This window comes from Oryx dammah, unplaced genomic scaffold (assembly GCF_014754425.2).
Source record: "Oryx dammah isolate SB20612 unplaced genomic scaffold, SCBI_Odam_1.1 HiC_scaffold_8, whole genome shotgun sequence".
Classification (NCBI taxonomy): Eukaryota; Metazoa; Chordata; class Mammalia; order Artiodactyla; family Bovidae; genus Oryx; species Oryx dammah.
Window position 1 is genome coordinate 16189034 of NW_024070192.1, and position 24461 is coordinate 16213494.

Sequence of the window (24461 nt, forward strand, 5' to 3'; positions counted from 1 at the left end):
AGCTTTATCTGTAGTAGCAGATAATTGGAGGTGATCCCAATGACTACCAACAGGGACTTGGTTAAGAAAATTCAGATATGTCCATGTAATAATATGCCTTTGGGCTAGAATGACAGCTGTTAGAATAAACAGTAATAGAAAGCCATAAACTGATATAAAAAGATGCCCATGGTATATTATTAAGTGACAGTGATGCTACTGTGAATGATTCTGCTTGAGGAACAACAATAAGGATAAATAATTACATACAGTGGAAATATACATGGGAAAATATTTCCTTAAAATTTTATTTATGGAAATAAAACTTTCATATACATAGAATTATACATAGAGTAACTGCCAACAGAGGTTATCTTACATCCATCATTTAAAAGTGGACATTTAATTTCCAAATACATGGGATTTTTAAAGTATCTTTGATATTAATTTCTCATTTAAATGCTTTCTTCTCTGCAATCACCCTCTGTGTCTCTTTAGTCTTCTGTCTTTGTTGAAGCTTTCATTACTAAGTCAAGGATCTCTCTTGGTAAATGTCACACTGCACTTGAAAATATGTGGGCTATCTTCAAATATCTCGATATTGATCTCTAACATAATTCCACAATAATAAAAGAACAGACTCTGTATGAGTTCAATACCTTTAGACCTGAAATGTTCGTACCTGCTCTTATGCCTCTGGATATGTTTCAGTGTCTCCTGGTTTATAGTCTATGGGAACTTGACTAGAATTTGTACCCTGCTGTTGTGTGAAAATTGTATAAATCTTTTTTTTTTTATTTTTAAAATGTATTTATTTTTTAACTGAAGGATAATTGCTTTACAGAATTTTGGTTTTTTCTGTCTGTATAAATCTTAATTATGTTGAATTGGTTCATAGTGCTTTTCAGGTCTACTTCTACTTCTGTCTATTCATTCTATTAATTTTTGAGAGTTTGATATGAAACTTCAACTAAAAATCTTAATTTATCTACTTAAAAAATAAGTGCAATATACAGTGGAACTATATGTAACCTTGTTCTATTTTCCAAGTCTCCTGTAAATATGTTATCATAATTTCATAATTTAAAAAATAAAAAACTATAATTCAAAAAAATTTTTAAGTGGTTATCTTTAAGGACAAGACTACAAGGCACTTGTACTTTTTACATTATTCTATTTTTGCACTGCTTGACTTTTTTTAATTTATTTTTTGGTCACGGAGCGAGGTTTGCAGGATCTTAGTTCTCTGACAAGGGATTAAACCTGGACCAGCACCGTGAAAGCCCTGAGTCCTAACCACTGGACGGACAGGTAATTCACTGACTTTTTTTTCCCCCACAAAAAGTTGAATTACTTTTATAAGCTAAAAAAAAAATATATATATATATATATATAAAGCTATTTTTACATATCCTGTGTTCCGCCTCAGTCTCTAGATTTGCATTCATTTAAATGTAGGTTCTCTAGAGCATGCCAGGCTCTATACAAATGAGCACGTTCAGCATCAAAACCAGGTAACCTCTTAGAATCCCAAAGCTCAAGGGGAACTCCAGACGAAACTTGGTCCAGCCCATTCCCAAGGTCCTCAGGAAACTCCCAGGAGAGAGTGTGGTCTGTTATCAACCTGTAGGAGTCCTAGAAGGAGACACCACACTCCCCTCCCGCTCTGGTGCGTGCATCAGTCACTCAGTCGTGTCAGACTCTTTGCAATGTGACCTGCCAGGCTCCTCGCGCATGGGACTTCCCAGCCAAGAATACTGGAATGGGTTGCCATTTCCTACTCCAGGGGATCTTCTGGACCCAGGGATCGAACCAGAGTCTCCTGCGTCTCCGGCACTGACAGGCGGATTCTTTACCACCGAGCCACTCGGAGAGCCCACTTGACTGTGTGTTTGTCAGAACGCATAGTACTGAACACCTACAAAGAACGCACTTCACTGTACATAAATTATACTTCAATAAACTTAAAAAAAAAAAAAAAAGAGTGTTCCTGGTGATACTGTGCATGGAGAGAAAGGCAGATTTTATCAATTCTTTGCTGCAGAGTCCCTCATTTGAAAAACACCAGCAGTTTTCTCCCAAGAAGGACAGGCAGCCTCATTCCTCTGCTTCCACTTGCTTTTCTACCCGTGACCTGAGCTCCATCAGCCACGATAACCATTCCATGCAGAAAGGGCCAGGGGTCAGGAGTGAAGCAGCAGGCCAGCTCTGTGGGCAGCAGAGGGGGATGGGTCAAACTAAGCGGTCAATCCCCGAAGCTGCTCAGTCATTCCCCCAGTTAATTATCTGTCTGCTGATTCATGCGTTGTGGTTCCTGCAGGCATGCTTTCTGGCTATTCCTGCCAAAAAGGATAGAAGGAGTCTTGGGTCTGGGAGGGAATGATAACCAGAGATCCTGAGTGGGGTGGGGAGTTGCAGAAGAGGAATTTCTACTGGGAAAGTCCAGAGTCATATCCTAACTCCCCCTCCTCACTCTGCCTCCTTGTCTCATTTATGCTGTCCCCAGGAGACCTCTGCCACTCACACTCACAATTTTGAAAGGTGGAAAGGAGAATGTTGCCCTCCCATGCATATTCTCCCAGAAGACAGCGACAAAGGCAGACACTTCACAATGATCCCCTGAGTTTCCAGGACCTTCAGAGCAGAGGTCTAAATGGCACAAGAGTGTTGGGGTCCAAGTACCCAAAGAACTCATGGTCTTGACTGTATTCTAATATCCTCCAGAATGCCCAGAGGGAGCATTTGAGGATCGTCTATGAATGAATGCAGCTATTCAAATATTAGATATCTTAAGGTGAGGCGTATCTCCTCAAGATGCCTTTCCATACGTACATATTTTGTACCTAGGTACCACTGTACACAGAGTACTGAACAAAGTATGTGCATCCTTCTTCTCAAATCCTGTGAATGTATTTTACTTTCCTCTTTTCCCAGGGACAGGACTTAAAGTTTTCTTGTGGATAAAGCAAATGTATGGGGAGAGACCCCTCACTCCCCCTTGGGTTATTCTGTGAGCTCTTGCTGGATCAGAGCAGCTGAAATATACCAATGCAGAATGGGTTGAAATAAGGAAGAGTCCCTGGAGGAGGGCATAGCAATGCATTTCAGTATTCTTGCCTGGAGAATTCCATGGACAGAGGAGCTTGGCAGGCTATAGTCCACAGGGTCGCAAAGAGTTGGACATGATCAAAGCGACTTAGCACGTATGCACGCCCCTATCACAGAAGCGTGGGTCTCATTCTAGGAACTAGAATTGTATGCATGGATGAAGCACTAACAGTCTAACCTCCAAAACACTGTAGTTACCATGGACAAGTGAAATAATGACAGGAGTGGTTAACATTTATTGAAAACTTATTTTGTGCCTTTATTTCATTTAATTGGTACAATTGTAGAAGTACTAATTCCTCCACTCTATAGAGGAGGCAACAGAGGACCTAAGAGATTAAGTCACTTGCCCAAGGTAAAACAGATAATGAGGCAAAATTAAGAACTACACCCACATCTAGTGGCAGCCTGGATGAGAGGGGAGTTTGGGGGAGAATGGATACATGTATACATTTGAGATCCTTTGCTGTCCATTTGAAACTATCACAACATTGTTAAGCAACTATACTCCAATATAATAAAATGTTAAAAAAAAAAAAAAAAAAGGAAGAAGAAGAATTAAACCCACATTTGATTGGCTTTAAACCATAGCTGGGCTTCCCAAGTGGCACTAATGGTAAAGAACTCACCTGCCAATGTAGGAGGTACAAGACATGCAGGTTTGATCCATGAGTCAAGAAGATCCCCTGGAGGAGGGCATGGCAACCCACTCCAGTATTCTTACCTGGAGAATCCACGGACAAAGGAGCCTGACGGGCTACAGTCCATAGAGTTGCAAAGAGTCAGACATGACTGAAGTGACTTAGCACTCACACATTCAAACCACAGCTGTCCCTTTCCCCAGCCAAAAATCCCCCTGCTATGTCTCTCCAGGCTCTGAGAGTTCCTTTCAGCTGGAGAGTTTTGTATTATAAATTCAGGAGGAGAAATCAGCACCTCAGCTCAGAGCTAATCAAATTAGATAGAAAACAAACCTGTTACTCGGTAGGTCTTAGGTTAGAATAAAGGACCCATATTTGTGGAAGCCACAAAACCCAACATTTCTTGAGTGAAGTTAAAAAGATCATCTTTGCACATGAATTTCAAAACTCAAGTCTACCACCAAACAACCTCTCTTCTCCCCTTACCAGACTCTCCCACACTGGGACAGCCTTTCTGTGATATCCGCATCTAGTTTGTGTCCCTTTGACACTGGGCTCCAACAGAGCTCTCCTACTTTCATCCTATATCTGCCTCCCAGGGATCTGATGATCCCTGGAACCCCATCATAAACACTGGAGTGAAGAGGGTGTGAAATATAACCAAAACTGCTTTTGCTCTCCGCTCTGTTCAGTCGTGTCTGACTCTTTGCAACCCTTTGGACTGTAGCCTGCCAGGCTCCTCTGTCCATGGGATTTTTCAGGCAAGAACACGAGAGTGGGTTGCCATTTCCATCTCCAAGGAATCTTCCCAATCCAGGGACCAAACCTGCATCTATTCTTTACCCACTGAGACATTGAGGAAGCCACTGTTACTGGGGGTTTATTACTTTGGAGGTCTTCTCTAGAATCCATGATCTTTTGTCCTTTGTTTTTTATTTTTGTTGTTGTTCTTTTTGTTTTGTTTCTTTTTGTGGGTTGTTTTTTGGACACACCTCGCAGCATGGGGAACTTCCCAACCAGCAAATCTTCCGGACCAGAAATTGAACCAGAACCCGTTACAGTGGAAGGGTGGAGTCTTAACCCCTGGACTATCAGGGAAGTTGCTTAGAGCCCATCCTCTTTTTAAATTTATTTATTTGGCTGCACTGGGCATGCAGGATCTTTACTTGAGGCATGCAGGATCTTTAGTTGTGGCAAGTGAACTCTTAATTGCAACATGTGGGATCTAGTTCCCTGACCAGGGATCAAACCTGTGCCCCTTGCAATGGGAAACCAAAGTCAGCCACTGGACCACCAGGGAAGTCCCGAGCCCATACTCTTAAATACGACTCTACCCTGCCTCTCAGTGGTTCTCTGGGGTTAGCTAGCTCAGCATAGCCCATCACCACTCTGGAATCACTCCAATCACAATGATGAACCTGTGAACAGATCCCCAAAAGAATAATTCATGTAAACTTAGGTATGTCAATGCAGTAGAATCCTATACAGATCATTACAACTGTGTAAACCAGATCAACAAAAAGTATACTAGAAGTGAGGGGTGGAGAGAGAGACAGCAAAATAAAAAATGCACTCTTCATCTTCACCAGCTGAACCAAGTACCATGCTAGACTCTATCTCATATTATCTTACTTCTAAAACTGTAAAAATACATAATGATTGAATTCAGAAATCATTCAGAAATTCAGAAAACTGTAGATGTGAAAAGAAAGTAAAAAATGTTTTAAGTTCATGGAAGCAGGCATCGCTGCAGGGGAACGCCTAGTTGTCTCCAGACTTCTCCATTCAGACAGCATCTGAACCAAGGCTCTAACCTCTCCCTGGGTGGAATGCTGGAGATTCATAATTCTGGGCCATAGTCATCAGGCCACTCACTGCAGGCTAAAGATATCAGTTGACTTGTTTGCGCATCTACTACATGGGAAGCTTCTGCAGCAATAACTTAAACAGCCCCCTATGTATTATCTGTAACTCCTTCAAGTTGTGGATTATAAATGGTGATGATCTCATGAGTGTATACTTATCTCAAAATTCAAGTCATATACAGTAACTATATACAGCTTTTAAAATGTGGATCCTACCTCAATAAAGTGTTGTTTTGTTTTTTTGTTTTTTTTTTAAGATACTGTTGCCCTATCCTGGACAATCTGTTATACATACAAGAGTCTTAAAGGAAGTCATCGAGTATTTCCTGACGGATTTAGCAATAAATCTTAATCTTCCGTAGGATCTAAATTGTCTTACCATGAAAATGTGAAATTGAAAGTCACTCAGTCCTGTCCGATTCTTTGCAACCTCATGGACTATACAGTCCATGGAATTCTCCAGGCCAGAATACTGGAGTGGGTAGCCTCTCCCTTCTCCAGGGTACCTTCCCAACCCAGGGATGGAAACCAAGTCTCCCACATTGCAGGCAGATTCTTTACCAGCTGAGCCACCAGGGAAGCCCAAGAAAATTGGAGTGGGTAGCCTGTCCCTTCTCTGGCGGATCTTCAAGACCCAGAAATCGAACCGGGGTGTCCTGCATTGGAGGCGGATTCTTTACCAACTGAGCCCTCAGGAAGTACTGCTTACCATGAGTACTACTCTTTTCACTAAAAGTAGGTATACGCACACTTGTGCGTCCTCTGCAGAGAAACGCTGCAGTGGACCGCAGTGGACCAAGAGACAGAGTTCTCCCTGGGCGGGTCACCCGGGTACCAGAAAGACCACGGGCAGCAACCTGGGCTGTGCCCCTCCCAACACCAATGAGGCCGAATGCCAAGTGCCCTGGCAGCTGATGGTGCGTGTGCGGCAGCAAGACAGACAAAGCCAGGGAGCCAAGCCAGCTCCGGGGACCCCTGGCGTGGCTGTTCGCACACAGTGGAGAGTGTTCGGATGTTGGGTTTGTCCCGGAAGCGGAGGCTACTGCCCCCACCCTGGGACACTGTAGGAGGTAGCGCTCTTGTCCTCCTCCGAATCGCTCCCGCGGGGAGCCTCCAAATAAAAACTAAACAAACAAAAACTTGGGATAAAGTGTACACAAAGAGAAAGAGAAATGTTGAGTAACCGGTAAGTCTGCGCGCACACGCTTTCATTTGAGAAGCGACAACCGCATCCCTCTGCAAACGCGGGGGAACAGCCCCGGGAAGCTCGCCCGGGCACCGGAAGCCACCCTGCCTTCGCACGGCCGGGACCACCTGCGAGGCGCGCAGCCAGGACTGAACTCCGGGCTCAGAGATGCGCCCACCGCGCCGCTCACGTGGAGATCGCCCGGGAGAGCCGCCTAACTCGGCTTAAGAGTTAGTTGGATGTCCCGGTGGACCCGCCCTTAGGTTGTGGCTCGCCCTGGCCGCAGCGGAGCCCGGAAGGTCCCCAGCTCCGACGGCTCCAGCCTGGCCCCACGCACTCTGAGCGCAGAGGCGCAGGACCCACCCGACCGGCTTCCCCGCTCCACGTCTGCTCTGTACACTCGGCCGCGGCAGGACGCGCGGCGCGGCTCACCGAGACCTGGGTCCCCACCGCGCAGGAGCCCCACTCACCTCCGACGCCGACGCCCGCCAGCGCCCCCACCACCAGCACCGCGGCCCAGAGCCGCCGCGCTCGCATCTCGTCTGCCCGCCGCCGCGCTCCGTCTCGGCAGCGTCCTCCCGCCCCACAGCGAGCGGCGGCGCCCGCGGCCGCTTTTCCCGGGGCCGGAGGGGAGGGGACGCGGTGGGTGGGACGCAACGGGGCGGGCCGTGGACTGGTGCTCCCTCCCCTCCGGCCCTTCTGCGGACCCTCCGCAGGGCGGGAAGTGGGAAACCGCCGGTCCTCTCTGCCGCTGCGACTCAGCCCGCGAGGATCGCCTTGCGGGTATGCAAGGCAAGACTGGGACCCCAGGGAGGTCGAGGGCGCATCCTCCGAGGACATCCTGGCCCCAAGGTCCGCATCGGGCCCTTGGTATACTTAGAAAAGCCAGGAGCCTGTGGTCTCTCTCCTCGGAGACACCCACACGGCTTTCTCTTTCCCTAGAGTTCCTTGGGCACCTGCCCTCTGTACCCTGACTTTTGGTCATTGATACGTTCATTCATTTAATTGCAAACCTGCTGAACGCCTACTCTGTGCCAAGCACCGGTTTAGTCTTTTATTATTCACTAATATTTATCTTGGGTTAGTTTGGTTTTCCAGTAAACAGTAAGCCTCTTGAAGACAAGACCGCATCTCAAGCTTGTGTAAGCACTTGATGTCCATAAAAGACCTTTGTCTGCAAATAGGTGCTTGCACGGAGTAAGCACCTGATAAACATTTCAAGACAGTCTGCACTGCACTCAAACTCACAGGCTTTGGAGCTTTATCTTATTCTCTTCAAAGGCCTCCTGCCTCCCTGGATTCCTACTTATGGGTCTCTGGGTCCTCCACAAACTAGAAACTTTGGGAAGCTCAAGGGGGACAATGCTAGGACTGTGAGCAGGAGGCCACCACAGATAGGGGCTGGTGCAGGCTGCCTCAATAGGAAACTCTAAGGATAATTAAAAACAAGGCCTGAGGACTTCTCTGGGGGTCCAGTGGTTAGGAATCTGCTTGCCGATGCAGGGGCTTCCCTGGTGGTTCAACTGACACAGAATCTGCCTGCAAAGTGGGAGACCTGAAGTTCAAACCCTGGGTTGGGAAGATCCCCTGGAGAACGGAAACGCTACCCACTCCAGTATTCTTGCCTGGAGAAGTCCATGGAAGGTATAGTCCCTATTCCATGGACTATACAGTCCATGGGGTCTCAAAGAGTCAGACACGACTGAGTGACTCACTTTCACTTGCCATGGCAGGGGACCTGGGTTCGGTCTCTGGTTCTCTGGTCCAGGAACCAAGTTCCCACATGCAGCTAAGCTGGCACCCGGCAATGACTGAGCCCTGGAGCCCTAGAGCGTTGGTTCTGCAACAGGAGAAGCCACCACTGAGAAGCCCACACAATGCAACTAGAGAGTAGCCCCCTCTTGCAAAAACTGCAACTTGGGATAGCCATACTCAGCAACAAACAGTTGTGACCCAGAGCAGCCCAAAATTTTAAAAAACGAAGAAAAGAAAAAAAGCCCTGAGGCATCAGGCAGGATTTGGAGTCTCTCCAGCTGTTGGGCTCCTCCAAAGCCTTCCAGGCTGTCTTTGGGCTTCCCTAAACCCTCTCCTGAAACGCACAAAACACCTGGAAACTGGCCCTGCCTCAGGTCTCCACCCTCATCTCCCATCCTAGCTCAAAAAGATATGTAACATTCCCAAACGCTCCTCGCCTTTCTGTCTGACTGATCTTACTTCCTTTTTCCACCTGGAAAATTCCACTTATCTTACAAAACATCTCAGATGTCACCTCTTCCATATAATCATGTCTGATTCCCACCCCCACCCTCTTCCTTCTGCCCAGCCTCAGCAGAGATAGGCATTTCCTCCTCAGACCTCCCAAACACTAGGAGAAAGAAGAGCACACATCAGTAGAAGTGTCATTAGTAATTTGCAAGGAGGCAGGGGAGGAGCAACCCACAAAGGGTCGCTGGGCTTCCTGACCTGAGCTCCATACACTTTTCCTAAATGCCGGAAGGCCTCTAGGTCAGAAGCCACTTTAACAGTGTTGCCATTGCCCTGGATCAAAATCCAGATTACACAGGTTTCCTAGATGTTTACTTATTTGGTTCATTCTCACGTATATAACAATGGCACCCCACTCCAGTACTCTTGCCTGAAAATCCCATGGACGGAGGAGCCTGGTAGACTGTAGTCCATGGGGTCTCGAAGAGTCGGACATGACTGAGCAACTTCACTTTGACTTTTCACTTTCATGCATTGGAGAAGGAAATGGCAACCCACTCCAGTGTTCTTGCCTGGAGAATCCCAGGGATGGGGGAGCCCGGTGGGCTGCCGTCTGTGGGGTCGCACAAAGTCGGACATGACTGAAGCGACTTAGCAGCAGCAGCAGCAGCAGCATGTATATAAACCATCTCCCATTCACTTAGGTGTCTCCCCAGCCTAACTCTGCTGGTACCAACCACTAGGGGTGGACACCGGTCCAGCAAATATGCTGTCCAAGTTTCCAATCCCTTCAGCCTGAAGAACTATCTTTAGCAGACTTTACTGGCAGGTTATCTTGACAGGATGGTTTTATTCTTTTTCAGGGAGAGCTGGTCATTTCAAATTCTATCCTTAATCTTAGAGAGTCTATTTGTGTGTATGTGTCTGTAGAACGTGGTGCTTACTCCTAAGGTGTGGACGTTCTGTATCATCTAAGCTGTATCACCAGGTTGTTTAGTGAGATCTTTTCATTCTGACTGGGCTAAAACTCCATCTCTAAGCCACATGCCACCTCTACTGTTCTCTTCAACTCTCTGCTGCTCTCTGCTAAGCCTTATAGAGCCTCACTATGTGCCTGTGCAGCTCAGCCTTTGTCCAAAGACCATAGAGATCACCCATGCAGACTTCTGGGGCCACCCCTCTGTTCAGCTTCCTCCTCTCTAAAAGCTGTTCCCATAAATTACAGCTCCCTCAGAGGCCCTGAACTCTAACCAATGCTTTTCACCTCAGTGAGACCAGCACGCCCTTATTAGGCTCCACTCTCTCCCACTGCATTCCAGAAAGCTCCCCCAGGCCAAAACCTCGACAGATGTAGAGCTCCTCACCTCATGTGTTCCCCTTCCCACAAGGATTATAATTCTGCTAGCCATAGTCAATGTCTAAAGCAGTTTCTCAAATATTTTGCCTGAATATATTCTTGTTTATTGTGGGAAAGTGAGTTCCATACCAGTCACTTCGTCATAGTCAGGAGCAGAAGTTCCGTGATTATTTATCCATCTCTGCCTCTCCAGCTGTCATCTCTTTCTCGTAGACAGTGAGATCCTTGAGCACAGAGACAGTAGCTTTTTATCTTTATATTACTCAGTAGGCCCTCGATAAATAAAATAATTTCTTCCTACTTTTTACCTTCTTAGCAGCCCTTGACGGTTAATGTTAAAGAACTGTTAATCAAGCAGTGATGTTGGGGGATCTGAGTGTCTACTCCGTGATTTTCCCAAGAGCCAGATTCCGCAATGGATCAGACCATGGAGGGGTATCCAGTGCATGGCAGGTAGATCTTCCCCAAGATCCATTTAGGACGCAGGAGTCCCGTTATCCGGTTCCCTGATTGACCTTGGCCAGGTTGACACCAAGATAGGGACGCTTTCCCTGTGCTCTTGTCAATACTCAGCCCCCTTGGGAAGCCCCACTCCATCCAGTTGCTCACTGTCACCACTGTAAGTTGGAGGAAACACTTCTGTGGCCATTTCCTGAATCTCTTTCCTCAAGATCATGTTTATTTCCCCTTTGTACTTAGAGTCAGAAGGTCCCTGGGTTCACATTCTTGCCCCACCTCTTACTGATTAAGTGACCTAAAAACAGTCCAAATCCTCTCTATACTCATTTTTCTTTCTTTCTTTTTTCTTTTTTTGGCCTTCCTTCTCAGCTTGTGGGATCTGAGTTCCCTGATGAGGGATCAAACCCACGCCCACATGGACCAAAGCCCATGAAGCCCTGAGTCCTAACCACTGGACCCCCCCAGGGAATTCCCTATACTCATTTTTCTTATCTGTAAAAAATAACTGTTCCCTGCCCTTTTCCCCACCCCCACTCCCAACACCCACACATGTTTATGAGGTTCTAGAAAGCAGGAATATGAAAGCCTTTAGAGTCTGAAAAACACAGAAAAGTATGTTCTTATCGTTGTTATTGTTTGCTGAGATATTGTAGGTCTATTCAATGCAAAATCATTCCTCTGAGGACTTCCCTGGTGGTCCAGTGGCTAAGACTCCATGCTCTCAAAGTCATGGTCCTGGGTTCGATCCCTGGTCAAGGAACTAGATCCCGCATGCTACAGCTAAGGGCTTGCATGCTGCAACAAAGATCCCACAGCAATCAAATAAATAAATTTTTTTTTAATTTGTTCCTGTAGTTAAGGAGTCTTGAGTGTGGAGTAAATGTATCGGTTCACAATATTCTCCTCCTACACATTTAGCAGAGGCTCTTCTGTCCATTGAGAGAGAGGGATGACAGAGCTGTTCCTTTGGCTTAAAGGAAATGAGTTTTCAGAGTCCACACTGACTTAAAGATGATAGAACTTGGAATTTCTGGGTTCTAGGGAGCTGTATGGGAAAGTACCCCTAGATTTTTATCAAGGTTGTGAAGGGATGAGCTCAGCCTTGGCATTTCACATTCATTCACAAGCATGTATTAGGCACCTGCTGTGTGTCAGCATAATGAGGACGCTGCAGTGAAGAGCACCAGTCCCTGCCCTCCCAAAGCTTGAGCCCCACTGGGCCTAAGACAGTCAAGTTCTGTCATGGCGTGCATTCTCACCTAAGCCAGACCTTTCTCTGCTGAAAAGAACAAAAGCCCAAGGACTTTCTATCTCAACTCATCATACAAAGTACCACCTGGCCAAGCCCAGGTTCAAGCTCTGTGAGCACAGAAGGCAACGTAAGACTGCTCACACCCCGTCTCAGACCAATCCAGATACTTACTCCATCCAACCCCCAAGCAAGGGTGATGCCTCATTCCAGTAACAGAGCTGCTGCTTGACTTCTGGTCCCAAATTCCTGTTCAGGTATCTTTCTATTCTCAGTCACCCTCCCTGGGGCCCTGCTTCAGTGAATCCAAACTTGCAACTGGGCTCCAGAGTTTTTTTCCAGCCATGCCATGTGGCTTGTGGGATCTTAGTTCCCCAACAAGAGATTGAATCCAGGCCACTGCAGTCAAAGTGCCAAGTCCTAACCCAGAGTTTGCTCAAGTTCCTATGCATTGAGTCGGTGATGCTACCTAGCCATCTCATCCTCAATAAATGTGAGCTATCTCTTCCCCTTAGGATCAATTCATCTGTACTGAATTCCCCAAATTTTCTCTGCAAGTCAAGATACCCACTGCTTCATTGTTGCTGCTTGTCACTAGCCTCCTGGGCTCTAGTTGAGGTGAGCTGATTACTTGAGGCGAGCTGATTATTTGAGGCAGAGGGATGTTACAGGCTATGGGGAGGGTCCTTGCTGGTCAAAGTGACCATCCCCTGATGTAGCTCTTGGGTCAGGTCCCTGTCCCTATTCCAACCCCTGGAAGATCTTTAGCATAATCAGTGTTGAAGGGACAAGTCTCAGATTGTCCCAAGTTCATGGACCACTCTTCTTGCCAACACCCAAAGCATCAGGGCTATTCTGAAGCCAGGGACATTGTTTCTTCACCACAAGTCCTTGGATGAGTTTCAAAAGATCTGTGAACCCCCTCTGATAGCCAAAAGTTTGTGTATTCTACAGAAATAGTCCCTAGGTTTCACTAGTCTCTTAAATGGTCTGTGACCCATGTGTTAAGAACTATCACTTTGAGATAGGGGAACCCTAGTGTCTAGCCCTAGTCCATGAGGCTGGGAGGCCTTCTTCTGGGCCACTGAGGACTCAGAAAGGCCCAATGTCAACAGTATCCACAGGTCCTTGCCATCACTCCAAGAAACAGGGCCCAGTCACTGGGTCCCCCAAAACCTGCCTGAATCCACTCCCCAATCCCTCAACCCAGTTCTTCCCAACAAGGAGTGTTATCTCCCCAGGTCTTCTCCAGCCAGAGAATGTCCTCTCCCTGCCACCCTCCATGTCCCTCACTGTCATAAGCTGCTGACCCAGGCCCTTTCCCCCAAGTATGATTTTCTTCCAAGGAAAATAATTAGAATTTGAGAGCACTTCTTTGATAAATAAATAAATATCTTTCTTTTTATACACCACTTTCTTTATAAATATTGATCATCTCCCTTAATCCTCATAATAACTTATTTTACAGAAGTAGAAACTGAGGTCAAGTAGGGTAATAGAACAATTATTATTGTTGTTGTTATTATATTAGCTCCCATTTATTTTGTAATTTTTATATGCAAAGTACTATGCTAAGAATTTTTTCATACTTTATTTAATCAGCACAAAATAGGCATGGGAATCCTGATCTTACAAGTGAAAAAACAGAGGCTCAGAAAAATGGGATAGTTAGCTGAATAGCACCTAGGGGGACTTCCCTGGTGGTCCAGTGGCTAAGACTCTGCACCCCCCAATGCAGGGGGCCTGGGTTCAATCCCTGGCCAGGTAACTAGATCCCACATGCCACAACTAAGACCCATTAAAGCCTAGTCAATTATTATTTTTTTAAAAAGTGTGCTTAGGTAGTAAGTGACAAAGCACGGACTAAGAAAGCAGGTCCCTCTGATTCTACACCCCACTGTCTCCCTTACTATAAGTGGGGCTATAGGTTGCCCAATACCCTCTAATGTTTCAAGTGGGCCTTGCTATGTTCATGCAAGAAATTCATATTGGAATAAAGGAAGAAATTAAATCAGGAGGTCCATAAAGAAGTCTCCCCGAGGGTCCCTGCAGCCCAGGCCAAGACTGGGAATTCTGTGCTCCCTCCCCAAGAAAGCACACAGAACATCTTCTCCAGAAAAAGCCTTTTCCTTACCCTCCCACTGCCTAGCCCTGCTCTATTTCCAGGTCCTGACCACTTCCTGTCTTAACTATTACAAGAAGTTACCAGCCATGCCCGCCTGACTCCTGAGATATGACAACTACACCGGAAAAACCTGGGCCTTAGACCAAGTTCTGGGCCGAACAGAGAGCCCCTGGGATTCAGCTTTTCCCTGAAAGGGTGACACAGAGAGGGGTGACTGTGAGCTGGGTGTATGATCAGCAGTGTGCCTCACTTCCCCAAGGCTCTGGCTGCTTCCAACCCAATAAGGCTGGCAGTAAGGACTTGGGAGCCCCGAGGTCTGAGGAAGGAGTGGAAGGGGAAGCCCATACCTAGGACACTCCAACCAGGACCCCTGGCAGAACACCTTGACTTCCCGGATTCCCCCTCCTCCTTCCCTCTGCTCTCTCACCCTCTTCTCCTCCCTTCTGGAGCTCAGTCACCCATGATTACCCTGAAGGCTATGTTCCCCATCTGTGGATGGTTACTTGCAACCACCACTCATCTGTCTTCCTGACCCTGTGTCTTTGAGTCTTCCTTGGAAACCTTACACTCTAGCCATCCCCTAAGTACTCTAAGGATTTTGAAGTAGTACCTTCAGACTGGGGGCATCCTAGTTTTCTAGAGCTTTCTTCTGCCCAGGTCACAAAATGAACCTTTATTTCCTACTGCCTCAGCACTCTACTGAGCAATCCATTAAGGTAAGATGACAGAACGATGACAACTTCAAAGGTAACAATTATCAAGGGCTTATTATTTGCCAGGCACTAATACTTCATAGGGACTTCCCTGGCAGTCCAGTGGTTAAGACTCTCTGTTTCCAATGCAGGAGGCACAGGTTCAATCCTTGGTTGGGGAGCTAAGATCCTGTGTGCTATGGGGTAAGGCCAAAAAATGAACAATAATGGACATTTGGGACACTGAGGCAGATGACCACAAGTGTCCTTTGAGGCTGGAAGACAGAACTCTTAGAGACACTCAGAAACTAATCGCAGTATGGCAGAAGATGGAGGAGAGGCACAGAGTAAACTGCCAAAGGTACATGTAATTAGCTACATGGATTGGGGACGTTCCATGTAAGTCTCTCCCCTATTTATCTGTAGCAATTTTTTCATTGTATTTTTTTATCAAGCTGTAAAACAAAAGCAAATAAAAAATATGAGAGTGATTATCACACAAGACTACTCCTAACAAGTCCAAATTCCCAGAAAAAAAATAAATTTAGTAACATGTCCACCTTAATTATGGGTTTCCCAGGTGGCATCGTGGTAAAGAACCCATTTGGTCAATGCAGAAGACACTTCTTAGGCAGGCGGGTTCTTTACCACTATTTTGATGAGTGCTGTTTCTCTCCTTGTTTCCCAGGTATTTCTGTTATTTGGGGATTTCCCAAAAGAATAAGAGTTCTTTCATTTTCCTTCTTTTGCCAGAACTGTATGTGCTGCCTAGAATACCCCTCTGCCTATAGAGTTAATAACTGAGTTCTTACTAGGTTACAAATGCTGTTTTGTTTTGGGTGGGTTTTTTTAGATTTTTTCTTTTTAATTTATTGGAGTATAGTTGATTTACAATGCTCTGTTAGTTTCAGGTGTACAGCAATTTGAATCCGTTATACATATACAAATGCTGTTTTAAGTGCTTTACGTTGATCAACTCACTGGATCCTTGTAATAACCAAATGAGGTCAGTACTACTGTTATCCCCATGTTATAAATTAGGAAATTGAGGCTTGGAGAGGTTGAAAACCTTGCCCAGGGTCACACAGCTCATGAGTGTAGACCCATCCTGACCCTGAGACTACACGCTTAACCACAGCTCTCTTCTAAGAGCACGCATCAAGTCACCTGCATTGTCTACAGTTTCAGTGCCGGCCCTCCTCCTCCAAAGAGCCTTCTCTGATGTCCTCACTGGAAACTGCTGCTTTTCCCTTTAAAATCCCCCCACTTCCTTGTTAGTATCTATCTTACAGCCTTTGCCTTCCGCTTGGTATTTTTCTGCTTGTACACCATATATGTCTTAGCTACCCACTCCAGTATTCTCGTCTGGAAAACCCCAAGAACAGAGGAAACTAGGCTCCAGTCCACGGGGCCTCAGAGAGTCAGACGCAACTGAGCACAGGCATAAAACTATGTCTTAACTTACCTACCAGCTCTGAGTGCAACGACCAGGTCCTGTTCAATTTTCTAAACCTCAGAGGCCTGGCAAAACTCCAGCTGCCATTATCAGAAACTAGACACTGGCAAAATATCACAAAGACTGAACTCTAAAACCAAAACCTTGCAGTACCAGTAATAAAGTGCATTAAATAAATTATTATGAAACTAACCACACAAGAGCGCTCTCCACACTCCCGCTGGTAACCAAGCTTTTAAATGCTAGATCTTTAACCTCTGGCTGCTCCTCAATATGTAGGGCACAGAAGGGCTGCAATGAGGGCTGAAGTGTGGGTGGGATGGAATGGGAGAAAGTGTAGGGATAACGTGATCATTTTTAAAATTTCCTTTGAAGCCAAAGGGCTGGGAACGGAGGGATCCCTGAGACCAGCACGGCCAGACACACTGTTTCAAGTCCTCAAATGCCCAGACCCAAACCTCGCCCTGCACAAAGACAAACTGAGACACTCAGGACACCCTCATCAGCCTGTCCTTACACCGACAACAGCCCTTTGTTATGGAATGACACGTCAGCCCCTAATAACTAACGTCTTATGAGACTTACGTAAATGTAAAATAGTGAAGATTTTTTAGGAAGTGCACACACTGTCTTGGGTGTGACCATAGGTTTGTGAGATAGGAATCACTCCATTCAACAATGGACTCTGTTCTAGGAAAAGTAAAACCGCTAGGAGAACAGGCATGTGAGTGTTGACCATCAAGAAGATTCACAACATAAGGGACACACCTGTCTGAAGGAGAAAGTCCAGCAGAGGCCATCGGAGCCTGATCAAAGAGAGTGGAACCGAAGGGACCACGGGGACACAATAAGCCTGTGGACCTGAGGCACCAGCTGGGGGGGGAGGTGGGAGGGGGAGGATGGGGAGTGGTAGACACTCACAGGGGTTCAGCAGGGTCTGGACCGAAACTCAGAGGGGTGTCGTAGGAATGCTAACTCAGCAAAAAGCGGGGCCACAGAGGAAGTAAAAGTAAAAGGTGGAACTGTCTCTCTAAACCCAAGTGTGACCCAAGGAATGGCTGGGGGACAGGAGGAAGTAAAGCAGGTCCTGGGAGAAAGCGATGTGCTATTTTAGAGCTTGTGGTAGCCTGGAAGAAGGCTGCCCAAAGCAGATGCAGTATCGAAACACTCAGAGGAAAGATAAACCGAATCCCACAAAGGCTCCCGAATGGCAATTCTTAGCCTTTTTTGGATCTCTGACCTTTTTGGAAATGTGATGAAAAGTATAAGTTCTCGGAAAGAGAGTGTAAATGTGCTCACAGTGTCTTTTATGATAAAGAATCTCTGTTCCTTAACACAGTGTTGTAAGTCAATTATATCTTGATGATAGATAGACAGACACTGGATACATGCACGCACACACATATATATCTATATATAGAGAGAGAGAGACTGGAAATAAACACATCAAAATACTAATGGTGGTTTCTCTAAGGGTTGGAGATTATGGGTGATGGTTATTTTTCACTTTATTCTTTTTATGTATTTCTAGTTGTCTGAGATGAACATGTATTGCTTGTAAAATTGGAAAATAATAAATGTCATTAAGATGAAAAAATATGTCACATTAACAGCTTAAAAAACAGAATCTCTGTTCCTATCACCGGAGGAATGGACTGTCTTCAAAAGAGAACTATGAACAACTCAGTAAGGAAACAGGTGGGAAAGGGGCTCTGAAGAGGCTGGTGGAGCTGAGGAAAGAGAATTCTCCAGGGTTCTTATCCAGAATAGATGGAAGGAGGGGCAGCCAAGGGCTTATCACGAACATAAAGTTGTCATATGGGGCTGTGGCCACAAGACCAAGAAGCCATAAGTCCCGAGCGAGCTGAATTCTCTGCTTTTGGCTCTGCTGGGTCTTTGTCCCTGCAAGTGTTTTTCTTTCGTTGCGCCGAGCAGGGGCTACTCTCTAGTAGCAGTGCGTGAGTTTCTCACTGCGGTGGCTTCTCTTGTTGTGGAACGTGGGCTCAGGAGTTGTGGCTCCCAGGCTCTAGAGCCCTGGCTCAGTAGCTGTGGCCCAGTGGCATAGTTGCTCTGCGGCATGTGTGATTTTCCCGTACCAGGGAATGAACCCGTGTCTCCTGCATTGCTGGGTGAATTCTTTACCACTGGGTCATCAGGGAAGTCCCTGAAATCTTTGTAATGTCAAAATTAACAAAAGCCTGCTACACTAAAGTTCTGAGCAAGAACTACAGAAAGGTCACAGTCCTCGGGGCTACATGAGTGACATCAGCAGAGTTCACCAACCTCTATTTGACCTCAGTTCCATCTTTTCTGTCAAGAAGATTCATTTCCAGCTCTGAAGTGGCAAACTACACTGCTAAGAGGGAACTGAACCCCAGGAGAGAACACATTAGACAGCCACTGGCCACATGAAATGGACTTGAGAATCTCAGTGTGGAACAAGCACCAGCTGGGAGATGCCGAGCTGAGAAAGAGGAAATGCCAACTTCTATCTTGGGGAATGGTTCTAGGTCTTTTCTAGGTCACTTTGGAAGACAAATCCAGGACCAGTGGATGGAAATTTCAGGGATGTAAATGTCAGATTCCTACTAAGAAGAATATGAATTAGAGTTTTTCCCAGATGGAGTGGGCTCTCGTGGGTGGTACCAAGTCTCCTGCCACAGTAGATATCCAAGCGAGCACGGGACGACATTTATAGGGCTTTTATGGAAGGGTTTGGATTAGAGATCTCTTCTAACCCTGAAAACTTTTGATTCTGTGACTCTAAAATGTCAGGGGAGAAAAGAATGAGTACTTTCCCAGCTTAGTTTTAGATTTTTTTAAGTTTGCTTCTCCATCTCTGAGCAGCTGCACCTCACGCCAGTGTGATCCCTGCTCACCCTCCCCCCCCTTTCTCAGTCTTTCTTCCTTCTCCCTGCCTTTACCCCATTCTCCAGTTACTTTTCTCATTCTTCTTTCATCCTTCTTTCTTTTTATGCAAATCCTAAAAGGCCGAGACAGTGATATTCCCAGGTGGCAGAGTGGTAAAGAATCCGCCTACCAATGCAGGAGACGCAAGACTCAGGTTCGATCCCTGGGTTGGGAAGATCCCCTAGAGAAGAGCGTGACAATCCACTCCAGTATTCTTGCCTGAAGAATCTCATGGACGGAGGAGCCTGGTGCGCTACAGTCCATAGGGTAGAAAAGAGCTGACACAGCTGAGCGACTGAGCTCACATGTACGCGATTATAGCTGGCAAAAAAGAAGGCATCCTGTCAAGAATCGCACTCTCCAGGTCCTTCTCTATTTATATCTCATCCAAGCTTGCCACACCTCCTCCATGAAGCCCTCCCTAGCCATTCCCTGAGATCCAAGTGCTATGATACCATATCTCTCCCTCAGTCCTTAGATATATACTGCCTGGTCTCCTTTCTTCTGTTTTTATCTTATAACTTTTCACCTGTAGATCATTCTTACTTCAGTAGGGTATAAACTCATGGAGTGAAAGACTATGAGTGACTTTGCTTTTGGAACCACCTTTTTGGAAGGTGACTTCCAAAGCACCTTTAGCCGTAGACTCTGCAGTTATTTTGAATGAATGCTTTCTGCCACTTAAGGTTCTAAACATACATACACAGTGACGGTGAAAATAAACAAGACTAGAGTTGATCTAGAGTTGGACTCAGTTCAGTTCAGTCGTTCAGTCATGTCTGACTCTTTGCGACCCCATGAACCGCAGCACGCCAGGCCTCCCTGTCCATCACCAACTCCCAGAGTCCACCCAAAACCATGGCCATCAAGTCTGTGATGCCATCCAATCATCTCATCCTCTGTCGTCCCCTTCTCCTCCTGCCCTTAATCTTTTCCAGCATCAGGGTCTTTTCAAATGAGTCAGCTCTCCGCATCAGGTGGCCAAAGTATTGGAGTTTCAGCTTCAACATCAGTCCTTCCAGTGAACACCCAGGACTGATCTCCTTTAGGATGGACTGGTTGGATCTCCTTGCAGTCCAAGGGACTCTCAAGAGTCTTCTCCAACACCACAGTTCAAAAGCATCAATTCTGCAGCACTCAGCTTTCTTTATAGTCCAACTCTCACATCCATACACGACTACTGGAAAAACCATAGCCTTGACGAGACAGACCTTTGTTGGCAAAGTAATGTCTCTACTTTTTAATATGCTGTCTAGGTTGGTCATAACTTTCCTTCCAAGGAGTAAGCATCTTTTAAGTTCATGGCTGCAGTCACCATCTGCAGTGATTTTGGAGCCGAGAAAAATATAATCAGCCACTGTTTCCACTGTTTCCCCATCTATTTGCCATGAAGTGATGGGACCAGATGCCATGATCTTCGTTTTCTGAATGTTGAGCTTTAAGCCAACTTTTTCACTTTCATCAAGAGGCATTTTAGTTCCTCTTCATTTTCTGCCATAAGGGTGGTGTCATCTTCATATCTGAGGTTATTGATATTTCTCCGGCAATCTTGATTCCAGCTTGTGCTTCATCCAGCCCAGCGTTTCTCATGATGTACACTGCATATGAGTTAAATAAGCAGGGTGACAAGATACAGCCTTGACGTACTCCTTTTCCTATTTGGAACCAGTCTGTTGTTCCATGTCCAGTTCTAACTGTTGCTTCTTGACCTGCATATAGGTTTCTCAAGAGGCAGGTCAGGTGATCTGGTATTCCCATCTCTTTCAGAATTTCCCACAGTTTATTGTGATCCACACAGTCAAAGGCTTTGGCATAGTCAATAAGGCAGAAATAGATGTTTTTCTGGAACTCTCTTGCTTTTTCCATGATCCAGCGGATGTTGGCAATTTTATCTCTGGTTCCTCTGCGTTTTCTAAAACCAGCTTGAACATCTGGAAGTTCGTGGTTCACGTATTGCTGAAGCCTGGCTTGGAGAATTTTGAGCATTACTTTACTAGCATGTGAGATGAATGCAATTGTGCAGTAGTTTGAGCATTCTTTGGCATTGCTTTTCTTTGGGATTGGAATGAAAACTGACCTTTTCCAGTCCTGTGGCCACTGCTGAGTTTCCCAAATTTGTTGGCATATTGAGTGCAGCACTTTCACAGCATCATCTTTCAGGACCTGAAATAGCTCCACTGGAATTCCATCACCTCCACTAGCTTTGTTCATAGTGATGCTTCCTAAGGCCCACTTGACTTCACATTCCAGGATGTCTGGCTCTAGGTGAATGATCACACCATCGTGATTATCTTGGTTATGAAGATCTTTTTTGTATAGTTCTTCTGTGTATTCTTGCCACCTCTTCTTAATATCTTCTGCTTCTGTTAGGTCCCTACCATTTCTGTCCTTTATTGAGCCCATCTTTGCATGAAATGTTCCTTTGGTAAATCTAATTTTCTTGAAGAGATCTCTAGACTTTCCCATTCTGTTGTTTTCCTCTATTTCTTTGCATTGATCGCTGAGCAAGGCTTTCTTATCTCTTCTTGCTGTTCTTTGGAACTCTGCATTCAGGTGGGTATATCTTTCCTTTTCTCATTTGCTTTTCAGTTCCCTTCTTTTCACAGCTATTTGTAAGGCCTCCTCAGACAGCCATTTTGCTTTTTTGCATTTTTTTTTCCTTAGGGATGGTCTTGATTCCTGTCTCCTGTACAATGTCATGAACCTCCATCCATAGTTCATCAGGCACTTTGTCAGATCTAGTCCCTTAAATCTATTTCTCACTTCCACTGTATAATCATAAGGGATTTGATTTAGGTCATACCTGAATGGTCTAGCGGTTTTCCCTACTTTCTTCAATTTGAGTCTGAATTTGGTAATAAGGAGTTCATGATCTGAGCCACAGTCAGCTCCTGGTCTTGTTTTTGTTGACTATATAGAGCTTCATCTTTGGCTGCAAAGAATATAATCAATCTGATGTCAGTGTTGACCATCTGGTGATGTCCATGTGTAGAGTCTTCTCTTGTGTTGTTGGAAGAGGGTGTTTGCTATGACCAGTGCATTCTCTTGGCAGAACTCTATTAGCCTTTGCCCTGCTTCATTCTGTACTCCAAGGCCAAATTTGCCTGTTACTCCAGGTGTTTCTTGACTTCCTACTTTTGCATTCCAGTCCCCTATAATGAAAAGGACATCTTTTGGGGGTGTTAGTTCTATAAGGTCTTGTAGGTCTTCATAGAACTCTTCAGCTTCTTCAGCGTTCCTGGTTGGGGCATAGACTTGGATTCCTGTGATACTGAATGGTTTGCATTGGAAATGAACAGATATCATTCTGAGTTGAGTATAGCAAGTAGTTGGGTGCATTCCAAATGACCTGAATCAGAGAGCTGGAAAGGACATTAAAGATGATCTAATCGACTTCCTTATTTTGCAACCTGTGGATCAGAAGCCGAGTCTGTGTGTGATTTAGGAGCCAAACTGGTCTAGATGCCAGATTTCCACGTGTCCCAAACAGTCCTCTTTCTGCCCCCTCGCTGCAAAACCTTTGAGGGGGTCCTGAAGGAAGCTCACTAATAGTTGTGAGTCTTTGAAATGAATAAAACCTCCATTTTTCTTAAAACATAAAGATGGACTAAGTGATTTCCGAGGGTTCCTTCCAGCCCAGGGTGGGAATCAGTTTTCCTGTAATTCTCACTCTTGGGCGTTCTTTGGAAGCATGGCTGCTGCAATTGTGCCATCTAGTGGTGAGATGTAGGTATTGCGCCACCAGCCAAAAGCTTATGGCCCTTCCTCCGTCCATGGGGTTCTCCAGGCAAGAATACTGGAGTGGGTTGACATTTCCTTCCCCAGGGAATCTTCCCGACCCAGGGATCGAACCCGGGTCTCCTGCAATGCAGGCAGACGCTTTAACCTCTGAGCCACCAGGGAAGCCCATTAATACACGCTGCAGAGGAAAGCAGCTGAGTGAAAAGAGCATTAAGTCTCCTCCCTACCCTTGCCTTAGCTCATTCCCTCCCACAATGGGAACTTTAAAGGAAACTCCTCCCTGACCTGAAGCATAAAACTTTCTCCTCAGCATCTGTCTGCAGGGTTTAGGGTGGGAGGGTAGTTGCCCTGGGGGCTGTGTTTCCTATACCCATCTCTGGGAGGCACGATGCCCACCCTATGGGTACATTCAGTCATCCTCTGTGCTCCACTAAAGCGATTTTCCCATGTCCATCACTTGCCATCACCCTGTCAGGATGGTGCCATGTCCAGCTCCAGGCTGGAGCCTTCCTTCAATCCACCCAAGAGCTGGGACACCCCTTCCTTCCTCCTCCCACCTCACTCATCCTTCTGTGGTGCCGCCATCTCAAGTCCACAGTCAGCCAGCCTGCAGGGTGAGAGAAGGAACCACAGGGGGCGCAGTCCTGATCCTGTAAGTTACATGGTCTGCCATGCGACTGAATTGTGTCCCCCAAAATTCATATCATAAAGCCCCTAGTCTCCAGTGTGATGGTACTTGGAGGTAAAACCTTCGGTAATTATGTTTTGGTGAAGTCATGAGAGTGGAGCCCTCATACTGGGATTAGTCTGTCTCTTTCTTGCTTGCTCTCTTTCTCTCTCCCCTTTTTTCTCTCTGTTAGAATTCAGCAGGAAATTAGCCACCTGGAAGCCAGAAAGAGGCCTTACCAGAACCCAATCATGCTTGCACTCTGATCTCCAAGCCTCCAAATCTGAGAGAAATCAACATCTGTTATTGAAGCCACTCAGGCTGTAGTGTTTTGTCCTAGCAACCCAAGCAGACCAAGGCATGGTCTGAGTCCCGGTTTGAAGTATTGGAAGTCAGTCCATTCAGAGAAAATCTTGCAGATGGGTCAGTTTTACCCATACCTCTTCCCAGATGGGACGAGTGCTGAGCCTTACTGATGGGCCGACCTGGAGGAGGTTGTGTGTGTGTGCTTAGTCATGCTAGCCCATGGACTGCAGCCTGCTAGGCTCTCCCATGAGGTTCTCCGAGCAAGAATACTGGAGTGGATTGCCATTCCTTTCACCAAGGATCTTCCCAATCCAGGGCTGAACCTGGGTCTCCTGCACTGCAGGTGGATCCTTTGCCACCAGGGAAGCTGAGGAGGAGGCTAGGGCAGGGAAAAGATGACTAGTAGCACAAGGGTTCTTGTGTCTTCAAATGAGTGAGCCGAATACCATAAAGAGCCCGGGAGGCACACCAGTTCCCGAGGAGGTTCACCAAGTAGGAAATGCTTCCAGAACTAT

At 46.0% G+C, this 24461-nt stretch overlaps 1 protein-coding gene across 2 annotated transcripts in view; it reads right to left on the minus strand.

Moving 5' to 3' along the window:
- Nucleotides 1-7394, minus strand: part of ITGB3 (integrin subunit beta 3) — a 63277-nt gene extending 55883 nt beyond the window's left edge. For both annotated transcript variants that reach the window (XR_005721787.1, XM_040245066.1), the window contains exon 1: nt 7250-7394. Coding sequence is in view for 1 of the 2 variants with exons in the window: in XM_040245066.1 (XP_040101000.1) it covers nt 7250-7316 (67 nt within the window). In the remaining variant the exon portion in view is untranslated. The remainder of the gene's footprint in view (nt 1-7249) is intronic.
- Nucleotides 7395-24461: the final 17067 nt, after the last annotated feature.